Source organism: Hemiscyllium ocellatum, chromosome 19 (assembly GCF_020745735.1).
Source record: "Hemiscyllium ocellatum isolate sHemOce1 chromosome 19, sHemOce1.pat.X.cur, whole genome shotgun sequence".
Lineage (NCBI taxonomy): Eukaryota > Metazoa > Chordata > Chondrichthyes > Orectolobiformes > Hemiscylliidae > Hemiscyllium > Hemiscyllium ocellatum.
Window position 1 is genome coordinate 62140526 of NC_083419.1, and position 19832 is coordinate 62160357.

The 19832-nt window shown below is 50.6% G+C and overlaps 1 protein-coding gene across 2 annotated transcripts in view; it reads right to left on the reverse strand.

The window, feature by feature from the left end:
* Window positions 1–551: 551 nt before the first annotated feature.
* The window catches only part of LOC132825007 (DENN domain-containing protein 5B-like), a 299001-nt gene continuing 279720 nt past the window's right edge, over window positions 552–19832 (reverse strand). For both annotated transcript variants that reach the window (XM_060839998.1, XM_060839997.1), the window contains 3 exons: window positions 14465–14591; window positions 9019–9193; window positions 552–4914 (listed from right to left, as the gene is read on the reverse strand). In XM_060839998.1, the coding sequence (XP_060695981.1) occupies window positions 4731–4914; window positions 9019–9193; window positions 14465–14591 (486 nt within the window). In that variant the 3' untranslated portion in view covers window positions 552–4730. The remainder of the gene's footprint in view (window positions 4915–9018; window positions 9194–14464; window positions 14592–19832) is intronic.

A 19832-nucleotide genomic window follows, 5' to 3' on the forward strand; every position in this document is an offset into this window, starting at 1 on the left:
CCCCCCACCTCAGCTTGAACCATAAGCCTCAGACTATCCAAGCCTCACAATTTTGTAGACCTCTATCAGGTTGCCCCTCCGTCTTTCCAGTGAAAACAATCCAAATTTATCCAACCTCTCCTCGTAACAGAAATTCTCCAGACTAGGCAACATCGTGGCGAACCTTCTCTGCACCCTCTCCAAAGCATCCATATCCTTATGGTAGTTTGACTGCCAGAACTATACGCAACATTCCAAATGTGGCCTAACTAAAGTTTCATACATTTTGTAACATAACTTGTGAACCTTTATATTCGATGCCCTGGCCGATGAAGCCAGTTATGCTGTATGCCTTCTTGACCACCTTCACAGATTGACCACTTTCTGTAGACCCAGAAATCTCTGTATGTCAATACTCCTAAGGGTTCTGCTATGTACTGTACAATTTGCATCCGAATTTGATCTTCCAAAACGCATCACCTTGCATTTGTCCGAATTAAACACCAAATTTGCAGATTTGTTCAGCTGCAAGAACAAAATGACAGCCCAACAGTGAATACATGACTGGTCAGCTTCCTTATCTTTTATTACCAATGCAAGAGTTATAGGACACATGTACAAAGTCAGCAATTCACATTTATCAGATTGTTTCATAATAACACCGTATTGTACACAAATCTGGGTAGTATGCGCATCTAAACAGTCAGAAGCTTCAGGAAAGATCAGAAGGAAGAGAATCCTGTGTGTACAAAGTTAGTCTGTAGTACTGTCTCATTGCAAAAGCAAAGCAGGGTCAAAGAAGAATTCCGATATGTTGGAATTCCACACTTGGCCAAACTATAACAGCACTGAGAGGCTGTAATGTTTCAAAAAGAGAGAGTCTGCTGAGGTCATTTACGCTCTGAAGGTAAAAGTGTTGAAAAGTTACAAAATAGTTTGATACAGTAGACATACAGATGTTTCAACTGGTGGGACAATCCCAAAGTATAAGTAGTGCTAACAAATCCAGTGATGAATTTGAGAGAAATTGAGGTGAGAATGTGAAACTTGCAACTGCACACGGAACAACTGAGAATAGTCAAGGTGCCTTTTAGAGGAAGTTAGTTGCGAGAGAGAAAGGAATAGACAAATTTACTGACAGGATGAAATATACTGGGATGCAGGAGGCTTGTGCACAGCATAAACATTGGGGCATTGCCCGCTGGGGCCAAATGGCCTGTTTCTGAGCTGTCAATTCCAAGTGAAGTTAACAGTCATTTTTATTTTAAAAAGAGGAAAAATAGTAACCTAAGATCGAGCACTCAAAAGAAATCTACAATCACGTCTATTTTATGATTACTAAGTAGATATTAATACCAGTTCAGCAGTTACAGCAATCAGCAGGAACTGAGACACAGCAGTGGGCAGCTGCTAGATAGCATTATGGCCCGGTACCTTCGCTCACGTGATTTAGAGTCTCATCATCTAGGTACCCGTAATAGAACCATTGCCCGTACCCAGAGATTTGTGTCAGAATGATTCTACAGCAAGACTTAACACTGTCACAGATAAATCGTGCGTGGGTGTGCAATGCAAAGTGAACCCACAGGTAGCCCTCACACTTTTTATCCATGCACTCATTCCAATGACTTCCTTGGCCAGTTGATGCCATAGTTGCATTAGGGACATTGAAATGCAGCACAGTGTCACCTGTATATTGGTGTCTTATTGCCCATCTGCACAGTGGGGTGTTGGTACCTGTAGGACCACACCTCCTCTCCTGTACCTCGCCTGTGTGCTTAGTTATTCTTTAGACTGGGGCACCATTGGCATTTCGGCCAGGGTGGGCCTCATTCCTCACCCAAAAGCCACATTGGCAGCTTCCGACAATTACTAGGAGGTCACTTGGAGTAAGGGCCCAACTGGACCTCTCTGCTCAAGAGCCAAGGGACAGCAGGTGAGGGTACTGAGGTCAATTGTAGTCCTAAACAATGACCGATTCATTCCACAAAGATTAGATAACAAACCAGAGCCTTTTAAATCTGGCGGGGGGAATTCAGCCACACAGTGCACTGACCAACTTCACACTGGAACAGTCCAATGTAACCTGCATACAATTGGTTCTCATTACTATCCAAAAGGATAGAGTTTTTCCCCATCCAATGAGGATGGGCCATTTAATCCAGTATTCCGATAAAGTGCCATAAATTCTTTAAGCAGCAGTTTTCAAAGGAAAATAAAACAGTGCTCCCAGGGTCATTAGCCCCATGGATTGATTCACTGCACAACTCTGTAACCATGGTAGTTTGGATCCATTCTGAGATACTGAAGAGATTCAACACTGACTGTGTGTACGTAATGTTATTTTGTAAATTTTCAGAGTTCCAAGCCCTGTACGGACAAATTCTGGGAGACGTCACCTCATGGTCTCCCCTCCTCCAATTGCCAACACCACAGAGTTCCTGGTGCATTTTTCCATCTTCCACGTCATTGGGACTCGTAAAATAAACTTTGATGAAACTGAAAATACACCATTTTCATTTAATGCCCTCATTCTCTTTCCCCGGAAACACAGTCAGCGATGCATGGGTGATTTGACCTGTCATTGCCGGGTTGGTTCTGGAAAGTTGGTCATACTCGTTGTGTTAACCATGAGAGTTCTGGAAGCTTTTATGAGGGGTCAGGAATGAGCATGAGATGGAGGTGTGGAAATAGTCAGCGGGTAAACCAGGGGGATCCTCAGGGAGGAATCTTCCCGAGTTTTACTGAAGTGGACCATTTCTGGGGAAGCCTGGAATTGTCCAGTGGAGAGACTGCCTCTTCCCAAACAGTCTTTCAGGATGGTGGCCATCCCGTGGTCTTGATAGAACAAAACCGACAAAGCAAAATCATTCATGGTCAAAATCAGGGTCACCTCGTGGTGATTTAAGACCTCACCAGTCAGCTGGGATCCACCCAAGGAGGCAGCAACAGCAGACATTATACATCTGCAGTGTATCTTGTCAGACCAAACTTGGAAAGAATGTTCCAACATGGCATTCCAGGGACAGTGGGAGTGAAGGCAGCAGTGACTCCCTCTTAGTCCACTGTTTCACAGCCCAATGCTGCGATTGGGATAAAGGGCCTTTATCTTCACAAACGTCCTGTCTAGGAATTCCTCACAACTCTAGGAATCTTTCCCAACGGCGTTCCGTTATCTCTCCAAGGGCAACTCCTCCAAGTGACTGCAAATGTGTGCAGTGTCTGAAACCAGAAAGCAGACAAACTCTTGGGCTCCAGGCTCCATCCTCAGTTCGAAGGCTCCCCCCCCCCACCTTCTTCAACACCAACACATCCATCGTCTTCTCAGACACTGACAGCTTAGTTCCAATTTTATTGCAGGAATTCACAGAGGGTTTCTTCAAATACTGACTTCAACTTCTTCTGCACCCCTCCCCGCTCTGAAACTGGGCCAACATCCAATAAGGTTCGGTAAGGTCAGCCGGGACAGTGTACGTAGACTGGCACTTTGGCCATGGGAGGCAGCACATTCACCGGCAGCAGGAATCTGGGATAATCTCCTCCTCCCTCACCCTTATGTTGTGCGGTCATTTGCAGGCACGGAGGGGGGAGGCTTCATGCCGTTCTAGAGAGAGAGATAGAGAGGAACTCTATGGGAGGGCTGCACTTCCTCACTCATCCACAGAGGGGAGTGCTACCTCAGCTGAAATCACTGGCAACCATATTTACGCTGGTTCTCTCAAAACTGTCTGAGGATTCAAGTTTCGACCAATAAATAACAGAAATACGAGTGATGTTCCTCTCGAGACTGGCAGGGGAGACCGGTGCTACTCCGAGTGGCACTTGGGCAAAGGGCAATCACACCCTGCCACGTGCCCTTTGCTCCTCTTCATAGCAGCCCCAGTCTGGGAAGGCAGAAACCCTTGGGCTCATAAACAGGTCTGTGTGGGGACTCTGGTCAACGTATTTACAGGAGGCCCCGGCACCACAGGGTATTAAACAGGGGCATCTCCTTCATCGACAGGAGCTCTGTAATAGAGACTGAATTCACCCGTGGCCTATTAATACTGCAGCAGGAGTGAGAAAGGTGGTTTGTTGGGGGGGAGGAGGTTGTGGGCAGAACGAAGCAGGGGAAAATGGAGGGGACGGGACATCAGGACCAGGTTCGGGATCTTTGAGATTCGGGGAAAGAATGAGAGGTTGCAAAAAAATAAAAACATCATTTGGAGGATGTAGAGAGGCCCACTGTCTGGTCACACAGCATCCCACACAAAATTGGGATTTAGAGGTGACCTTCATTGAACTTCAGATGTACCCGCAAGCACAATGCAAAACGAAACCAAGGATAATGAAGATCTCACAGTATTTACACAACGTGGGTACACGAGTGGACGGAGGGGAGCAGGAACCCTTCTTCACAAACCAGTGAGTTCCATTGGTCATCTGACAGTGTCGTAACCTTTAGGGAAGGTACAATTTACGGTCCCACAGCAAACAGGCCAATCCTCCTCATCTGTCCAGCGCCTTCGTGAAGTGGTCAATACTATCCCCTTGGCCCAAGGGCAGGTGCAGGGTGGGTTTCACCTCGGTCTTCAAGCTGTGTCACATGACCAGTAGCCCAGACCACCATGTTGAGAGAACCCCCCCCACCCCCAACCCCATCAGCTTCAGTCAGAGGAGGTTAAGCTGAGTGGGTGGGATGGGCGGGGAAGGGAGCAGAGGGGTGGGGATGGGGATGGGAGGCCAGGCTCTGCAGCTCTGAAGTTCCAATGTCACAGGTCAATGCCCTTGACCAGCGAGGCTTCCAGTGTGATGTTGAAGTCATGCAGTGTCTGCAAAACCCGGATCAGCGAGTTGACGGCGGCGTGGTCCCGGAGCAGGGCACCGTCCTCGTACATCCTGGAGATCACCGGGCATTCGGCTAGCAATGGGATCCACTGGGGTAACAGGTGATCCCTGTGTCAGAGAGACAGGACTGATTTCAGACAGTGGTCAACCTGCACGAACCCCCTCCAAACCCCTTTCCTAATCAGCTGCAATCTCCACCACCCTCGCCAGATTCAACCAGATCTGGTTGTCGCATCTCTCCACTGCCCATTCCTCCCCTCCACTGCACTTCTATCTCCCTCCACTCCCCTCCACCGTCCCCCACTCCCCTCCACCGTCCCCCACCATCCCCCACTCCCTTCCATCGTCCTCTACCCCCCTCCACCGCCCCCACTCCCCTCCAACGTCCCCCGCACCCCTCCACTGCCCCCTGCTCCCCTCCACCGCCCCCACCCCCCTCCACCGCCCCCCACACCCCTCCACCACCCCCACCCCTCTCCACCACCCCCACCCCTCTCCACCACCCCCACCCCCCTCCACCGTCCCCCACCCCCCTCCACCGTCCCCCACTCCCCTCCACCGTCCCCCACCCCCCCTCCACCGTCACCCACTCCCTTCCATCGTCCCCTACCCTCCTCCACCATCCCTGTCCCCCTCCACCGTCCCCCACCCCCCTCCACCGTCCCCCACCCCCCTCCACCGTCCCCCACTCCCCTCCACCGTCCCCCACTCCCCTCCACCGTCCCCCACTCCCCTCCACCGTCCCCCACCCCCCTCTACCGTCCCCCACTCCCCTCCACCGTCCCCCACTCCCCTCCACCGTCCCCCACTCCCCTCCACCGTCCCCCACTCCCCTCCACCGTCCACGACCCCCCTCCACCATCCCCCACACGCCTCCATGCCTTTCCACTCCCCTTTGCCTCTCTCTTCTCCACAGCTCTGACTGTGCCTTTTCACTGCACTCCCCTCTCCACTATCCTCCTATTCACTCCCCACCACTCCACTCCCTTCCACAGCCCTGTCCTCCACTCCCCTCCCATCCAGCGTCCTCCTCTCCCCTCGAACACCTCTGTCACCTCTGCCAGTGTGCCAGTTCCTGGTGTCGCTGTGACCTCCCATTCCCATCTCACCATTGGCTGCTGTACCTCCATTTTCAGGTCTGTAGTTCCATCCCTAAGGACATTTTCCACATCTCTCTCTCTCTCTCCCTCTGTTAAAATTCTTCTTCAACCTCATTAAGGGCGAAGTCACCCATCCCTATATTCCACCTTTAACTCAGAGTTTGGGAATACTCTCTCCAGAGAAAGAGAGGGTTGCGTGGGGGGGGGGGGGAGATGGACATGGAGAGATAGAATGAGGCAAACAGAGAGAGATGGCAAAAGAGAGGGGAAAGAGAGAGAGAGTCAGCGAGACTGTGGGGAGAAAGAGAGAGAGAGAGTGAGTGGCACGATAGAGTGTGACAGAAGGTGTGAAGGAGTGACGGAATAGAGGGACACTGGGAGAAAGAGAAAATTACATGAAAAGAGAGAGAAGGAGAATATAAAAGGAAAGGAAGAGGCAGAGAGAATAAGAGCACAGTGAGCAAGGGGGCAGAATAGAGGAGGCAGCAGGAAGCTGAGAGGGGCAGCTGGTCAAAACTGACATGAGAACTGACAGAGAGACGTACCAAACTGCAGAAAAATAGTAAATCTGAGAAGGGCGAGGGGGTGGGTCAGGGCCAGGGGGCGGGTCAGGGCGAGGGGGTGGGACAGGGCGTGGGAGTGGGACAGGGCGAGGGAGCGGGACAGGGCGAGGGGGCGGGTCAGGGCGAGGGGGTGGGACAGGGCGTGGGAGTGGGTCAGGGCCAGGGGGCGGGTCAGGGCGAGGGGGTGGGACAGGGCGTGGGAGTGGGTCAGGGCCAGGGGGCGGGTCAGGGCGAGGGAGAGCATCAGGGCGAGGGGGTGGGACAGGGCGTGGGGGTGGGTCAGGGCGAGGGGGTGGGACAGGGCGTGGGGGTGGGTCAGGGCCAGGGGGCGGGTCAGGGCGAGGGAGTGAGTCAGGACCAGGGGGTGGATCAGGGCGAGGGAGAGTGTCAGGGCGAGGGGGTGGGACAGGGCGTGGGGGTGGGTCAGGGCGAGGGGTTGGGTCAGGGCTAGGGGTCGGGTCAGGTCCAGGGGTCGGGTCAGGGCGTGGGTCAGGGCGTGGGTCAGGGCCAGGGGGTGGGACAGGGCGAGGGAGCGGGACAGGGCGAGGGGACGGGTCAGGGCGAGGGGGCGGTCAGGGCGAGGGGGCGGGACAGGGCGAGGGGACGGGTCAGGGCGAGGGGGCGGTCAGGGCGAGGGGGCAGGATAGGGCGAGGGGGCAGGACAGAGCCAGGGGGCCGGTCAGGGCCAGGGGGCGGGATAGGGCGAGGGAGTGCGTCGGGGCGAGGGGTTGGGTCAGGACATGGGGGTGAGTCAGGGCGAGGGGGTAGGTCAGTGCGTTGGGGCGGGACAGGGCGAGGGGGCGGGAGAGGGAGAGGGGCAGGGGCCCAGTCAGGACCAGGGGGCAGGACAGGGCGAGGGAATGCGTCAGGGTCGGGGGGGTGGGTCAGGGCAAGGGGGTGGGTCATGGCAAGGGGGTGCGTCAGTGCGAGGGGGTGGGTCAGGGCCAGGGGTTGGGACAGGGCCAGGGGTTGGGTCAGGGCGTGGGGATGGGTCAGGGTGTGGGGGTGGGACAGGGTGAGGGAGCGGGACAGGGCGAGGGAGCGGGACAGGGCGAGGGAGCGGGACAGGGTGAGGGGGCGGGTCAGGGTGAGGGGGTGGGTCAGGGCCAGGGGGTGGGACAGGGCCAGGGGGTGGGACAGGGTGAGGGAGAGGGTCAGGGCCAGGGGTAGGGTCAGGGCCAGGGGTAGGGTCAGGGCGAGGGGTTGGGTCAGGGCGAGGGGTTGGGTCAGGGCGAGGGGTTGGGTCAGGGCCAGGGGTTGGGTCAGGGCGTGGGGATGGGTCAGGGCGAGGGGATGGGTCAGGGCGAGGGGTAGGGTCAGGGCCAGGGGTTGGGTCAGGGCCAGGGGTTGGGTCAGGGCCAGGGGTTGGGTCAGGGTGAGGGAGCGGGACAGGGCGAGGGAGCGGGACAGGGCGCCGGGGCGGGAGAGGGGCAGGGGGCCAGTCCGGGCTAGGGGGCGGGACAGGGTGAGGGAGTGCGTCAGGGCGAGGGGGTGGGACAGGGCCAGGGGGTGGGACAGGGGGTGCGTCAGGGAGTGGGGGTGGGTCTGGGTCAGGGCCAGGGCCAGGGGATGGGACAGGGCCAGGGGGTGGGTCAGGGCCAGGGGGTGGGACAGGGCCAGGGGGTGGGACAGGCCGAGGGAGTTAATGAGACAGGAGAGTGAGATTTGAGATTGTCAGGTTCAAAACATCCAATTTTATTTTAAATTGAAAAACTTTCACTGGACATGAAATGTTAGCTTTGTGCTCTCTCAAACAGATACTGTTGACCTGCTGAGTATCTACATCAATTTAGAGTCATGGAATCATAGACACTTACGGCATGGAAACAGACCCTTTGGTCTAACTTGTCCACGCTGACCAGATATCCTAAATTAATCTAGTCCCATTTGCCAGTGTTTGTCCCATATCCCTCAGAACCTTTCCTATTCATATATCCATCCCGATGCCTTTTGAAGGCTTCCACCAATTCCTCTGACAGCTCATTCCATATATGTACCCCATCTGCATGAAAACATTGCCCCTCAGGTCTCTTTTATACCTTTCCCCTCAAACCTTAAATCTATGCTCTCCAGTTTTGGACTCCCCTGCCCTGGGGAAAAGACCTTGCCTTTTCACCCTATCCATGCCCTTCATGATTTTAAAAACCTCTATACAGTCACCCCTTAGTCTCTGATGCTCCAGGCAAACAGCTCCAGTCTATTCTGCCTCTCCCAATAGCTCAAAGCCTCCAATTCTCTGTAAATCTTTTCTGAATGCTTTAAAATTTCACATCTTTCTAATAGTAGGGAGACTGCAGTATTGTAAAAGTGATCTCACCGATGTCCTGTACACCTGCAACATAACCTTCTAATTCATATATTCAATGTTTTTACCAATGAAGATAAGCATGCCAAATGCCTTCTTCACCATGCTGTCTATCCGTGACTCCACTTTCAAGGAACAATGGTTCGTATTAGAAAAATAAATTAAGGTTTAAAAATGCAAGGGCTGGCCATTAAAACAAAAGGACAAAACTTCATGTTTCCCTTCTGGGATTGTCATATCTTACCTTGCCCCGAGACAGACAAGCAACTGTAACTTGCCATCCTTCCCAATGCTGCGGGGGGCTGCGGTGATGGCATTGACGTACTGACAGAACGTCGCAGAGCAGCCTTTCAGCTTCAGCAGGTTTTCCTGACAGTCCTCATCCTCTTCCGTCGTCTCAAAGTAGGTGACGGCTTTCTCTGTGTTTTGAGAGATGTAGAAAGATCGAGCAGATTGTTGAATCCCAGAACCTGAACACTAGTTCCCTGACTGGTCCAGCCCACGGGTTGGTTTACTGGGTGAATGGGGAAAGGCGGGTCGAGAGGACTAGGTAGCAGAATTGCCGTAACTTCAGCAAGTACTATAACAAGCACAATTGCTCCCCTTCCCCAATGCTGTGCCTATCCATCTGAATAGAAGTTGTTGAATGAGTCATAGACTCTTTAGGGTACTGAAGGAGGACATTCAGCCCATCAATCTGTCTCCTTGGAATGCTCCAATCAGTCTCACGCCCTAGCCCTACCTACTCCCTTTCTACCATATTTCCTTCAAGTCTCCATCATATTCCCTTCTGAAATCATTCATACTTTATGCTTTCACTACCCTCATAAGAAGTGAGCTCCAGGTCATCCATGCTGAACATAATCCCAGACTAAACTATACAAGTCCCATTTGCCTGTATTTGGTCCACATCTCTCTAAACCTGTCCTATTTATGTACCTGCCAAATGTCTTTTAAATGTTATAATTGTACCCACTTCCTCTGGCAGCTCATTCCATACAGCCTTGATGTGAAAATGTTGCCCCTCAGGTCCCTCTCATCTTAAACCTTTGCCCTCTAGTTTTGGCCTCCTACCCTGGGGGTGAGGACCTTGGATGTTCACCCTATCCATGCTCCTCCTGCTTCTTCCAAGATTACCCCTCAACCTTCTCTGGAAAAAAAGCCCCAGCCTATTCGGCCTTTCTTTATAAGTCAGAGCCTCCTGTCTCGGTAACATCTTTTCTGAACCTTCTCCAGTTTAATTACATCCTTCTTATAACAGGGAGACAAGAAGTGTACGCAATGCTCCAAAGGTGGCCTCACCAACGTCCTGTCATTACCACTCACTATGTGACAGAAAAGCTCTTCTTCAGAGTCCTCCTGCGGCTCTCACCCACAACCCCAGATCCATGTTCCCTCAGTCTTGTACATCAGCTCCCATCTCCCTTATCTAAACCTGTCACAGTCTTATACATCCTATTAAATCTCCCCTTGACTTTCTCTGCAGAAGGAAAACAACACTAGCTTCTTCTACCTCACCTTGTAGCAAAAACTCCTGTAGACCTCAAACCATCCTGGTACCTTTCCTCCACATACTTCTAAGGACCCTTCCTATAGGGTGGTGACCAGAAGTAAACACAGTCCCTGGAGTGTGACTAAACAGAAGTTTCTAAAAGTTCAGCCCCCTCAATAACCTTCCTGTATAAGGCGACCAGAACAGAACACAATATCCCAAATGTGGTCTAACCAGGGCTTTAAAGAGCGGCAGCATAATCTTGCGGCTCTTAAACTCAATCCCCCTGCTAATGAAAGCCAACACACCTTTGCGCTTATTACCTATATTTTTGAAGTTCATTATCATAGAACATAGAACAGTACAACACAGTACAGGCCCTTCGGCCCTCGATGTTGTGCCGACCTTTTATCCTACTCTCAGGTCAGACTAACCTACATACCCTACATTGTACTATCATCCATGTGCCTATCCAAGAGTCGCTTAAATGTCCCTAATGTATCTGACTCTAACTACCACTGCTGGCAGTGCATTCCACACACCCACCACTCTCTGTGTAAAGAACCCAACTCTGACATCTCCCCTAAACCTTCCTCCAATCACCTTAAAATTATGATCCCTCGTGATAGCTACTTCTGCCCTGGGAAAAAGTCTCTGACTATCCATTCTATGCCACTCAGCATCTTGTACACCTCTGTCAAGTCACCTCTCATCCTTCTTCGCTCCAACGAGGAAAGCCCTAGTTCCCTCAACCTTTTTTTATAAGACCTGCCCTCCAGTTCAGGCAGCATCCTGGTAAATCTCCTCTAAAGCTTCCACATCATTCCTATCATGAGATGCCCAGAACTGAACACAATAATCCATGTGTGGTCTAACCAGGGCTTTATAGAGCTTCAGAATAATCTTGTGGCTCTGAAACGCAATCCCCCTGCTAATGAAGCCAACATACCATGCACCTTCTTTACAACACTACTACTCAGATAGCAACTTTGACAGATTTATGGATGTGGACCCCAAGATTCCTCTGTTCCTCCACACCGCCAAGAATCCTGCCTTTAACCCTGTAATCTGAATTCAAATTTGACCTTCCAAAGTGATCGACTTCACACTTTTCCAGGTTGAACTCCACCTGCCACTTCTCAGCCTAGCTCTGCATCCTGTCAATGTCTCATTGCAACCTACGACAGCCCTCCACACTATCCACTAATCCACCAACTTTTGTGTCGTTGGGAAAACTTACTAACCCACCCTTCCACTTGCTCATCCAAGACATTTATAAAAATCACTAACAGCTGAGGTCCCAGGACAGATCCATGCGGAACACCATGGGTCACCGAGGTCCAGTCTGAATACTTTCCATCTACCACCACCTTCTGTCTTCTATGGGCCAGCCAATTCCATAGCCAGACAGCCGGGTTTCCCTGTATCGCACGCCTCCTTACTTTCTGAATGAGCCAATTGTGGGAACCTGATCAAGCACCTCGCTAAAATCCATGTACACCACATCCACTCTTCGCCCCTCATCAATGTGTTTTGTCACATCCTCAAAGAATGCAATAAGGTTTATGAGGCGTGACCTGCCTCTCATTCAGCCATGCTGCCAATCTCTCATAAACTATAGTTTTCCAAATAATCATAAATCCTGTCTCTCAGAATCCTCTCCAATAATTTTCCCACCACTGACCTAAGACTGATCTGTAATTCCCAATCCCTTTCTTGAACAAGGGAATAATATTTGCCACCCTCCAATCATCTGGTACTACTCCAGTGGACAGTGAGGACACAATGATCATCACCAAAGGCTCAGCAATATCTGTCTCCAGGCTTTGCTAAGTTCTCTCAATGCTTGCAAAGAGTGATTTGCGTGGATGCCTCTATCTCTGCAGATCTTTAGAACCTAACTATTAAATCTAGATTACTTCTCCCGCTTCTTGCTGCCCTCATACCTCTCTGTATTTGATTCCCTCTGTCACTTTCCCACCCATTATATTAGCTTGTGCAGTTAACTGACATCAGCGTCACCGTCAGCCACACCACCAAGCTTGGGATCCTCAGTAAATTTTACTCTGTCCTCCAATGTACAAGACATTTCCATCTATCAGAAAAGCAGCGGTCCCAGCCCCTCTTACACTCTTCCAGTCTGAAAAACACTCATTTATCACATTTTCTGTCATTGAGCCATTTTAAAAAAATCACACTGACAGAGCCAGCTCAGTGGTTAGCACTGCTGCCTCACAGCAGCTGGGACCCAGGATTGACCCCACCCTTAGGTGACTGTGCGGAGTTTGCACATTCTCCCCGTGTCTGCGTGGGTTTGCTCCAGTTTCCTTCCACAGTCCAGGGATGTGCAGGTTAGGGTGGATTAGCCATGCTACATGCAGGGTTATGGGGACGTGGTGGTGGGATGCTCCTCAGAGGGTCAGGGCAGACTCAATAGCCTGCTTCCACACTGAAGGGATGCCATGACAGTATTCCATGTTTTGCACAACCCTCCAGTTCAGAACTTTTCTGAAGCAAAGTCACTGGACCCGAAACGTTAACTCTAATTCTCTCTCCACAGATACTGTTGAGTTTTCCCCAGCAATTTCTGTTTCTGTTTCTGGTTTCCAGCATCTCTGCATTTTTTTGCTCACGATGTGAATGGAACTCAATCCAATCATCTATCAAAGTCATTCACCCAGTTTCCACAAGATGGCACTATACTGCTGCTGTACACAGGCCCCCTCCACAGAATAAAGCTGATCCCAATTACTGTTCTCAGCGGGACAGCAGTTATAACCCCAGTCCCTTTAGAACGGAGAGCAGCAAGAGGACAGAAGCATAAAACTGTGCAGAGAGAAATTCTGTTAGAAAATAAAACCAGAATGGTTCCAGGCTTCCTTCATCTTCAATATCAGATTTCCATTGAAGTAGAGCAGGTAACAAGTCAAATGGCATCCTCACTTTACCAACAGGAGTATCAAATACAGAAGGAAGGAAGTGATGTGAGACTTGTCGAAAACACTCATTCATAAGGAATGGGAGCATTACCAGTTGAGCCAATCTGCCACTCAGTTAGAGTATGGCTGATCCTCCACCACGATGCTATTTTCCTGCGCTATCCATTGATAATTTTAATATCTAAAAACCTAGGAGATCGGGGGGACTGCAGATGCTGGAGAGTCAGAGTCGGTAAAATGTGGCGCTGGAAAAAGCACAGCAGGTCAGGCAGCATTCGAAAAGCAGGAGAACCAATGTTTCGGGCAGGACCCTTCCTCAGGACTGGGGTCTCTGTTTTCCTGTACAGAGCACAATCCCATTGATGAAAGTTTGATGTAGATTGGTTCCTATCATCAACCCGAGGGTCCAAATCAGTTCTCACCACTGTCACATATCAAGAAAGAGCCTCACAGCTTTGTTCAACAATGGCTTTTGAGTCCAGGAGCTGGGGGCTTTAAGTTGCGGTAATACAGGACGTTGGTGAGGCCTCTTTGGGAGCACTGTGTCCAGTTCTGGTCGCCCTGTTATACAAAGGATATTAATACACTGTAGAGGGTTCAGAAGAGATTTACCAGGGTGTTGCTGAGGATGGAGGCTTTGAGTTATAAGGCGAAGCTGGACAGGCTGGGACTTTATTCCCTGGAGCGTCGGAGGTTGAGACATGACCTTACAGGGATTTATAAAATAATGAGGGACATGGAGAAGGTGAACAGCAGGTGTCTTCTCCCGAGGGAGGAGGATTTCGAGGCTGTGGGCATATTTTTAAGGTGAGAGGAGAAAGATTGAAAAAAAACACAGGGGGCATTTTTTTCACACAGAGAGTGGATCGTGTGTGGAATATACTTCCAGATGAGGCGATCAATGCAGGTACAATTACAGCGTTCGAAAGACATCTGGATAAGTACATGAATAAGGTACATTTGGAGGGATATGGGCCAAGTGCAGGAAGGTGGGAGTAGTTTAGTTTGGGATTGTGGTTGGCATGGACCTAAGGGTCTGTTTCCCTGCTGTATGACTTGATGACCATCAACGGAGACAAATGGCCTTTGCTGTCTGATTATTAATCAGATGTCACTCGTCCTGTAATTGTTGTCCCTAATATCGTCATCCTTTACATGAGGGGATGGAGGAAGGGTCAGTTATGTGGAACATAGCCATCAGCTTTGTGACTCCCTTCCACTGCCCAGCGCAGGAGGACTAGCAGACTTCCGGCACTCACCTATGAAGTCCCAGATGAAGACGTTCTTCTGGAAGAGTCGAGCGGACTTGAACCCGTGGTGAAAGACTTGTTCCAGGGCAGAGACCAGGCCAAACTCCCCACACAGCAGAATGGTCAGACTGCCTCTCTGTGGAAACACAATCGGTTGGGAGGGTCTTGAACACAGGGCTTACGGAAATCTCCAATGCTGATGAGATTTATATCTTGCTGCGGGCCCGTATGCCTGAACCATGGAAATAGTTTAGGGAGAAATGGGAAGGCTAGATGAATTTACTGAGCGGACATCAAGGGTGGACCCTTTCCAGGAGGTTTGAACCACAGGGGGACAGTGGAAGCACAAATTCAGAGCTTATCATTATCTCATACAGCAAGTCAACAATACAGTACCCATTGTGATTCACATCTTAGCCTCACTAGAACGGTACCTGGGGTTTGATGACGCTCTTGGACGAGAACCTTTCGCAGCACTTTACAGAGTAGATCACATGACACCAGAAAGGCCAGAGCAACAGACAACAACAAATAAATGGTGTGAAATTTGGCGTGTCAGGTTTTAAGTTTTCAGTCAGAGCAAAGTAATTAAAAACGCAACTGATCAAAACCACGGATGGCAAAACCTGACATTGCCCATCGACAACACAAGGGAACCAATGGCAACACAATGGAAATGCCATTTTTTTCCACGGCAAGGATTGGGAATGCATGGCCTGACTCAGACTGAGCTAATCCTGGCTTTCCAAAGGGAATGGGATAAGAACCCCAGGAGAAATCCATCTGCAGGGTTCTGGTGGTAAAGGTGGGTGAGTGGGGATGAAGGTGGGTGAGTGGGGATGATGGTGGGTGAGTGGGGATGATGGTGGGTGAGTGGGGATGATGGTGGGTGAGTGGGGATGAAGGTGGGTGAGTGAGGATGAAGGTGGGTGAGTGAGGATGATGGTGGGTGAGTGGGGATGATGGTGGGTGAGTGGGGATGATGGTGGGTGAGTGAGGATGAAGGTGAGTGAGTGAGGATGATGGTGGGTGAGTGAGGATGATGGTGGGTGAGTGGGGATGAAGGTGGATGAGTGGGGATGAAGGTGGATGAGTGGGGATGAAGGTGGGTGAGCAGGGAGAAAGATAAAGTGGAGTTGGATGAACTGAGAATTATTCGAGTATGTTTTTCAGGATGTCCAAGAATGTAGGGAGGCTGTGGAGAAGGTAGCACTGACAGGGAATACTTGCAGATACAGAGATGGGCTCAAGTGTGTATACTTCAATGCAAGGAGTATCAGAAATAAAGTGGGTGAACTTAAGGTGTGGATCGGTACTTGGGACTACGATGTTGTGGCCATCGCGGAAATGTGGATAGATGAGGGACAGGAATGGTTGTTGGAGGTTCTTGGTTACAGATGTTTCAGTAAGACTAGGGAGGGTGGTAAAAAAGGAGGGGTGGGGGTGGCATTGCTAATTAGAAATGGTATAACGGCTGCAGAAAGGCAATTCAAGGGGGATCTGCCTTTGGAGGTAGTATGGGCTGAAGTCAGAAATAGGAAAGGAGCAGTCACCTTGTTGGGTGTTTACTATAGGTCCCCCAATAGCAGCGGAGATGTGGAGAAACAGATTGGGAAACAGATTTTGGAAAGGTGCAGAAGCCACAGGGTAGTAGTCATGGGCGATTTCAACTTCCCAAATATTGATTGGAAGCTCTTTAGATCAAGTAGATTGGACGGGGCGGTGTTTGTGCAGTGTGTCCAGGAAGCTTTTCTAACTCAGTATGTAGATTGTCCGACCAGAGGGGAGCCATATTGGATTTGGTACTTGGTAACGAACCGGGACAAGTGATGGGCTTGTTAGTGGGTGAGCAGTTTGGTGATGGTGACCACAATTCTGTGACTTTCACCTTGGTTATGGAGAGAGATAGGTGCGTGCAACAGGGTAGGTTTTACAATTGGGGGAAGGGTTAATACAATGCTGCAAGACAGGATCTGAGGAGCATAAGTTAGGAGCATAGGCTGTCAGAGAAGGATGTCGTTGAAATGTAGAACTTTTTCAAGGAACAGATACGACGTGACTTTGATATGTATGTACCTGTCAGGCAGGAAAGAGATGGTCGTGTGAAGGAACCTTGGTTGACGAGGGAGGTTGAATGTCTTGTAATGAGGAAGAAGGAGGCTTACATAAGGTTGAGGAAACAAGGTTCAGACAGAGCATTGGAGGGATACAGGATAGCCAGGAGGGAGCTGAAGAAAGGTATTAGGAGAGCTAAGAGAGGGCATGAAAAATCTTTGGCGGGTAGGATCAAGGATAACCCTTTTATGCGTATGTGAGAAACATGAGAATGACGAGAACGAGGGTAGGTCCGATCAAGGACAGTATTGGGAGACTGTGTATTGAGTCGGAAGAGATAGGAGAGGTCTTGAATGAGTACTTTTCTTCAGTATTTACAAATGAGAGGGACCATATTGCTGAAGAGGAGAGTATGAAACAGACTGGTAAGCTAGAGGAGATACTTGTTAGGAAGGAAGATGTGTTGGGCATTTTGAAAAACTTGAGGATAGACAAGTCCCCCAGGCCTGACTGGATATATTCTCGGATTATGTGGGAAGCAAGAGAGGAAATTGCAGAGCCGTTGGCAATGATCTTTTCGTCTTCACTGTCAACGGGGGTGGTACCAGGGGCCTGGAGAGTGGCTTTGTTCGTGCCTTTGTTCAAAAAAGGGAATAGGGATAACCCCGGGAATTACAGGCCAGTTAGTCTTACTTCAGTGGTAGGCAAAGTAATGGAAAGGGTACTGAGGGATAGGGTTTATGAGTATCTGGAAAGACACTGCTTGATTAGGGACAGCCAGCATGGATTTGTGAGGGGTAGGTCTTGCCTTACAAGTCTTATTGAATTCTTTGAGGAGGTGACCAAGCATGTGGATGAGGGTACAGCAGTGGATGTAGTGTACATGGATTTTAGTAAGGCATTTGATAAGGTTCCCCATGGTAAGGTTATGCGGAAAGTCAGGAGGCATGGGATAGTGGGGCATTTGGCCAGTTGGATAGAGAACTGGCTGACCGGTCGAAGTCAGAGTGGTGGTAGATGATAAATATTCAGCCTGGAGCCCAGTTACAAGTGGAGTTCCGCAGGGATCAGTTCTGGGTCCTCTGCTGTTTGTAATTTTTATTAATGACTTGGAAGAGGGAGTCGAAGGGTGGGTCAGTAAATTTGAAGACGATATGAAGATAGGTGGAGTTGTGGATAGTGAGGAGGGCTGTTGTCAGCTGCAAAGGGACTTAGATATGATGCAGAGCTGGGCTGAGGAATGGCAGATGGAGTTCAACCCTGCCAAGTGTGAGGTTGTCCATTTTGGAACGACAAATAAGAATGCGGAATACAGGGTTAACGGTAGGGTTCTTAGTAAGGTGGAGGAGCAGAGGGATCTTGGGGTCTATGTTCATAGCTCTTTGAAAGTTGCCACTCAGGTGGATAGAGCTTGTAAGAAGGTCAATGGTGTATTAGCGTTCATTAGCAGAGGGATTGAATTCAAGAGTCGTGAGGTGATGTTGCAGCTGTACAGGACCTTGGTAAGGCCACATTTGGAGTAACTGTGTGCAGTTCTGGTCACCTCACTTTAGGAAAGATGTGGAAGCTTGGAGAGGGTGCAGAGGAGATTTACCAGGATGTTGCCTGGAATGGAGAATAGGTCGTACGAGGATAGGTTGAGAGTGCTAGGCCTTTTCTCATTGGAACGGCGAAGGATGAGGGGAGACTTGATAGAGGTTTATAAGATGATCAGAGGAATAGATAGAGTAGACAGTCAGAGACTTTTTCCACTGGTACAACAGTGTTACAAGGGGACATAAATTTAAGGTGAAGGGTAGAAGGTATAGTGGGGATGTCAGGGGTAGGTTCTTTACCCAGAGAGTGGTGGGGGCATGGAATGTGCTGCCTGTGGGAGTGGCAGAGTCAGAATCATTGGTGACCTTTAAGTGGCAATTGGATAGGTACATGGATAGGTGCTTAAGCTAGGACAAATGTTCGGCACAACATCGTGGGCCGAAGGGCCTCTTCTGTGCTGTATTGTTCTATGTTCTATGTGAATGGGGATGATGGTGAGTGAGTGGGGATGATGTTTAGTGATTGGGGATGATGGTTGGTGAGTGGGGATGATGGTGGGTGAGTGGGGATGATGGTGGGTGAGTGGGGATGAAGGTGGGTGAGTGGGGATGAAGGTGGGTGAGTGGGGATGAAGGTGGGTGAGTGGGGATGATGTTTAGTGATTGGGGATGAAGGTGGGTGAGTGGGGATGAAGGTGGGTGAGTGGGGATGATGGTGGGTGAGTGGGGATGATGGTGGGTGAGTGGGGATGATAGTGGGTGAGTGGGGATGATGTTTAGTGATTGGGGATGAAGGTGGGTGAGTGGGGATGATGGTGGGTGAGCGGGGATGAAGGTGGGTGAGCGGGGATGAAGGTGAGTGAGTGGGAATGATGGTGGGTGAGTGGGGATGAAGGTGGGTGAGTGGGGATGATGTTTAGTGATTGGGGATGAAGGTGGGTGAGTGGGGATGAAGGTGGGTGAGTGGGGATGAAGGTGAGTGAGTGGGGATGAAGGTGGGTGAGGGGATGAAGGTGGGTGAGTGGGGATGAAGGTGGGTGAGTGGGGATGAAGGTGAGTGAGTGGGAATGATGGTGGGTGAGTGGGGATGAAGGTGGGTGAGTGGGGATGAAGGTGAGTGAGTGGGAATGATGGTGGGTGAGCGGGGATGATGTTTAGTGATTGGGGATGAAGGTGGGTGAGTGGGGATGATGGTGGGTGAGCGGGGATGAAGGTGGGTGAGCGGGGATGAAGGTGAGTGAGTGGGAATGATGGTGGGTGAGTGTGGATGAAGGTGGGTGAGTGGGGATGAAGGTGGGTGAGTGGGGATGATGTTTAGTGATTGGGGATGAAGGTGGGTGAGTGGGGATGAAGGTGGGTGAGTGGGGATGAAGGTGAGTGAGTGGGGATGAAGGTGGGTGAGGGGATGAAGGTGGGTGAGTGGGGATGAAGGTGGGTGAGTGGGGATGAAGGTGAGTGAGTGGGAATGATGGTGGGTGAGTGGGGATGAAGGTGGGTGAGTGGGGATGAAGGTGAGTGAGTGGGAATGATGGTGGGTGAGCGGGGATGAAGGTGGGTGAGCGGGGATGAAGGTGGGTGAGCGGGGATGAAGGTGGGTGAGCGGGGATGATGGTGGGTGAGTGGGGATGAAGGTGGGTGAGTGGGGATGATGGTGAGTGAGTGGGGATGAACGTGGGTGAGTGGGGATGAAGGTGGGTGAGCGGGGATGAAGGTGGGTGAGCGGGGAGGATGGTGGGTGAGTGGGAATGATGGTAGGTGAGTGGGAATGGAGGTGGGTGAGTGGGGAT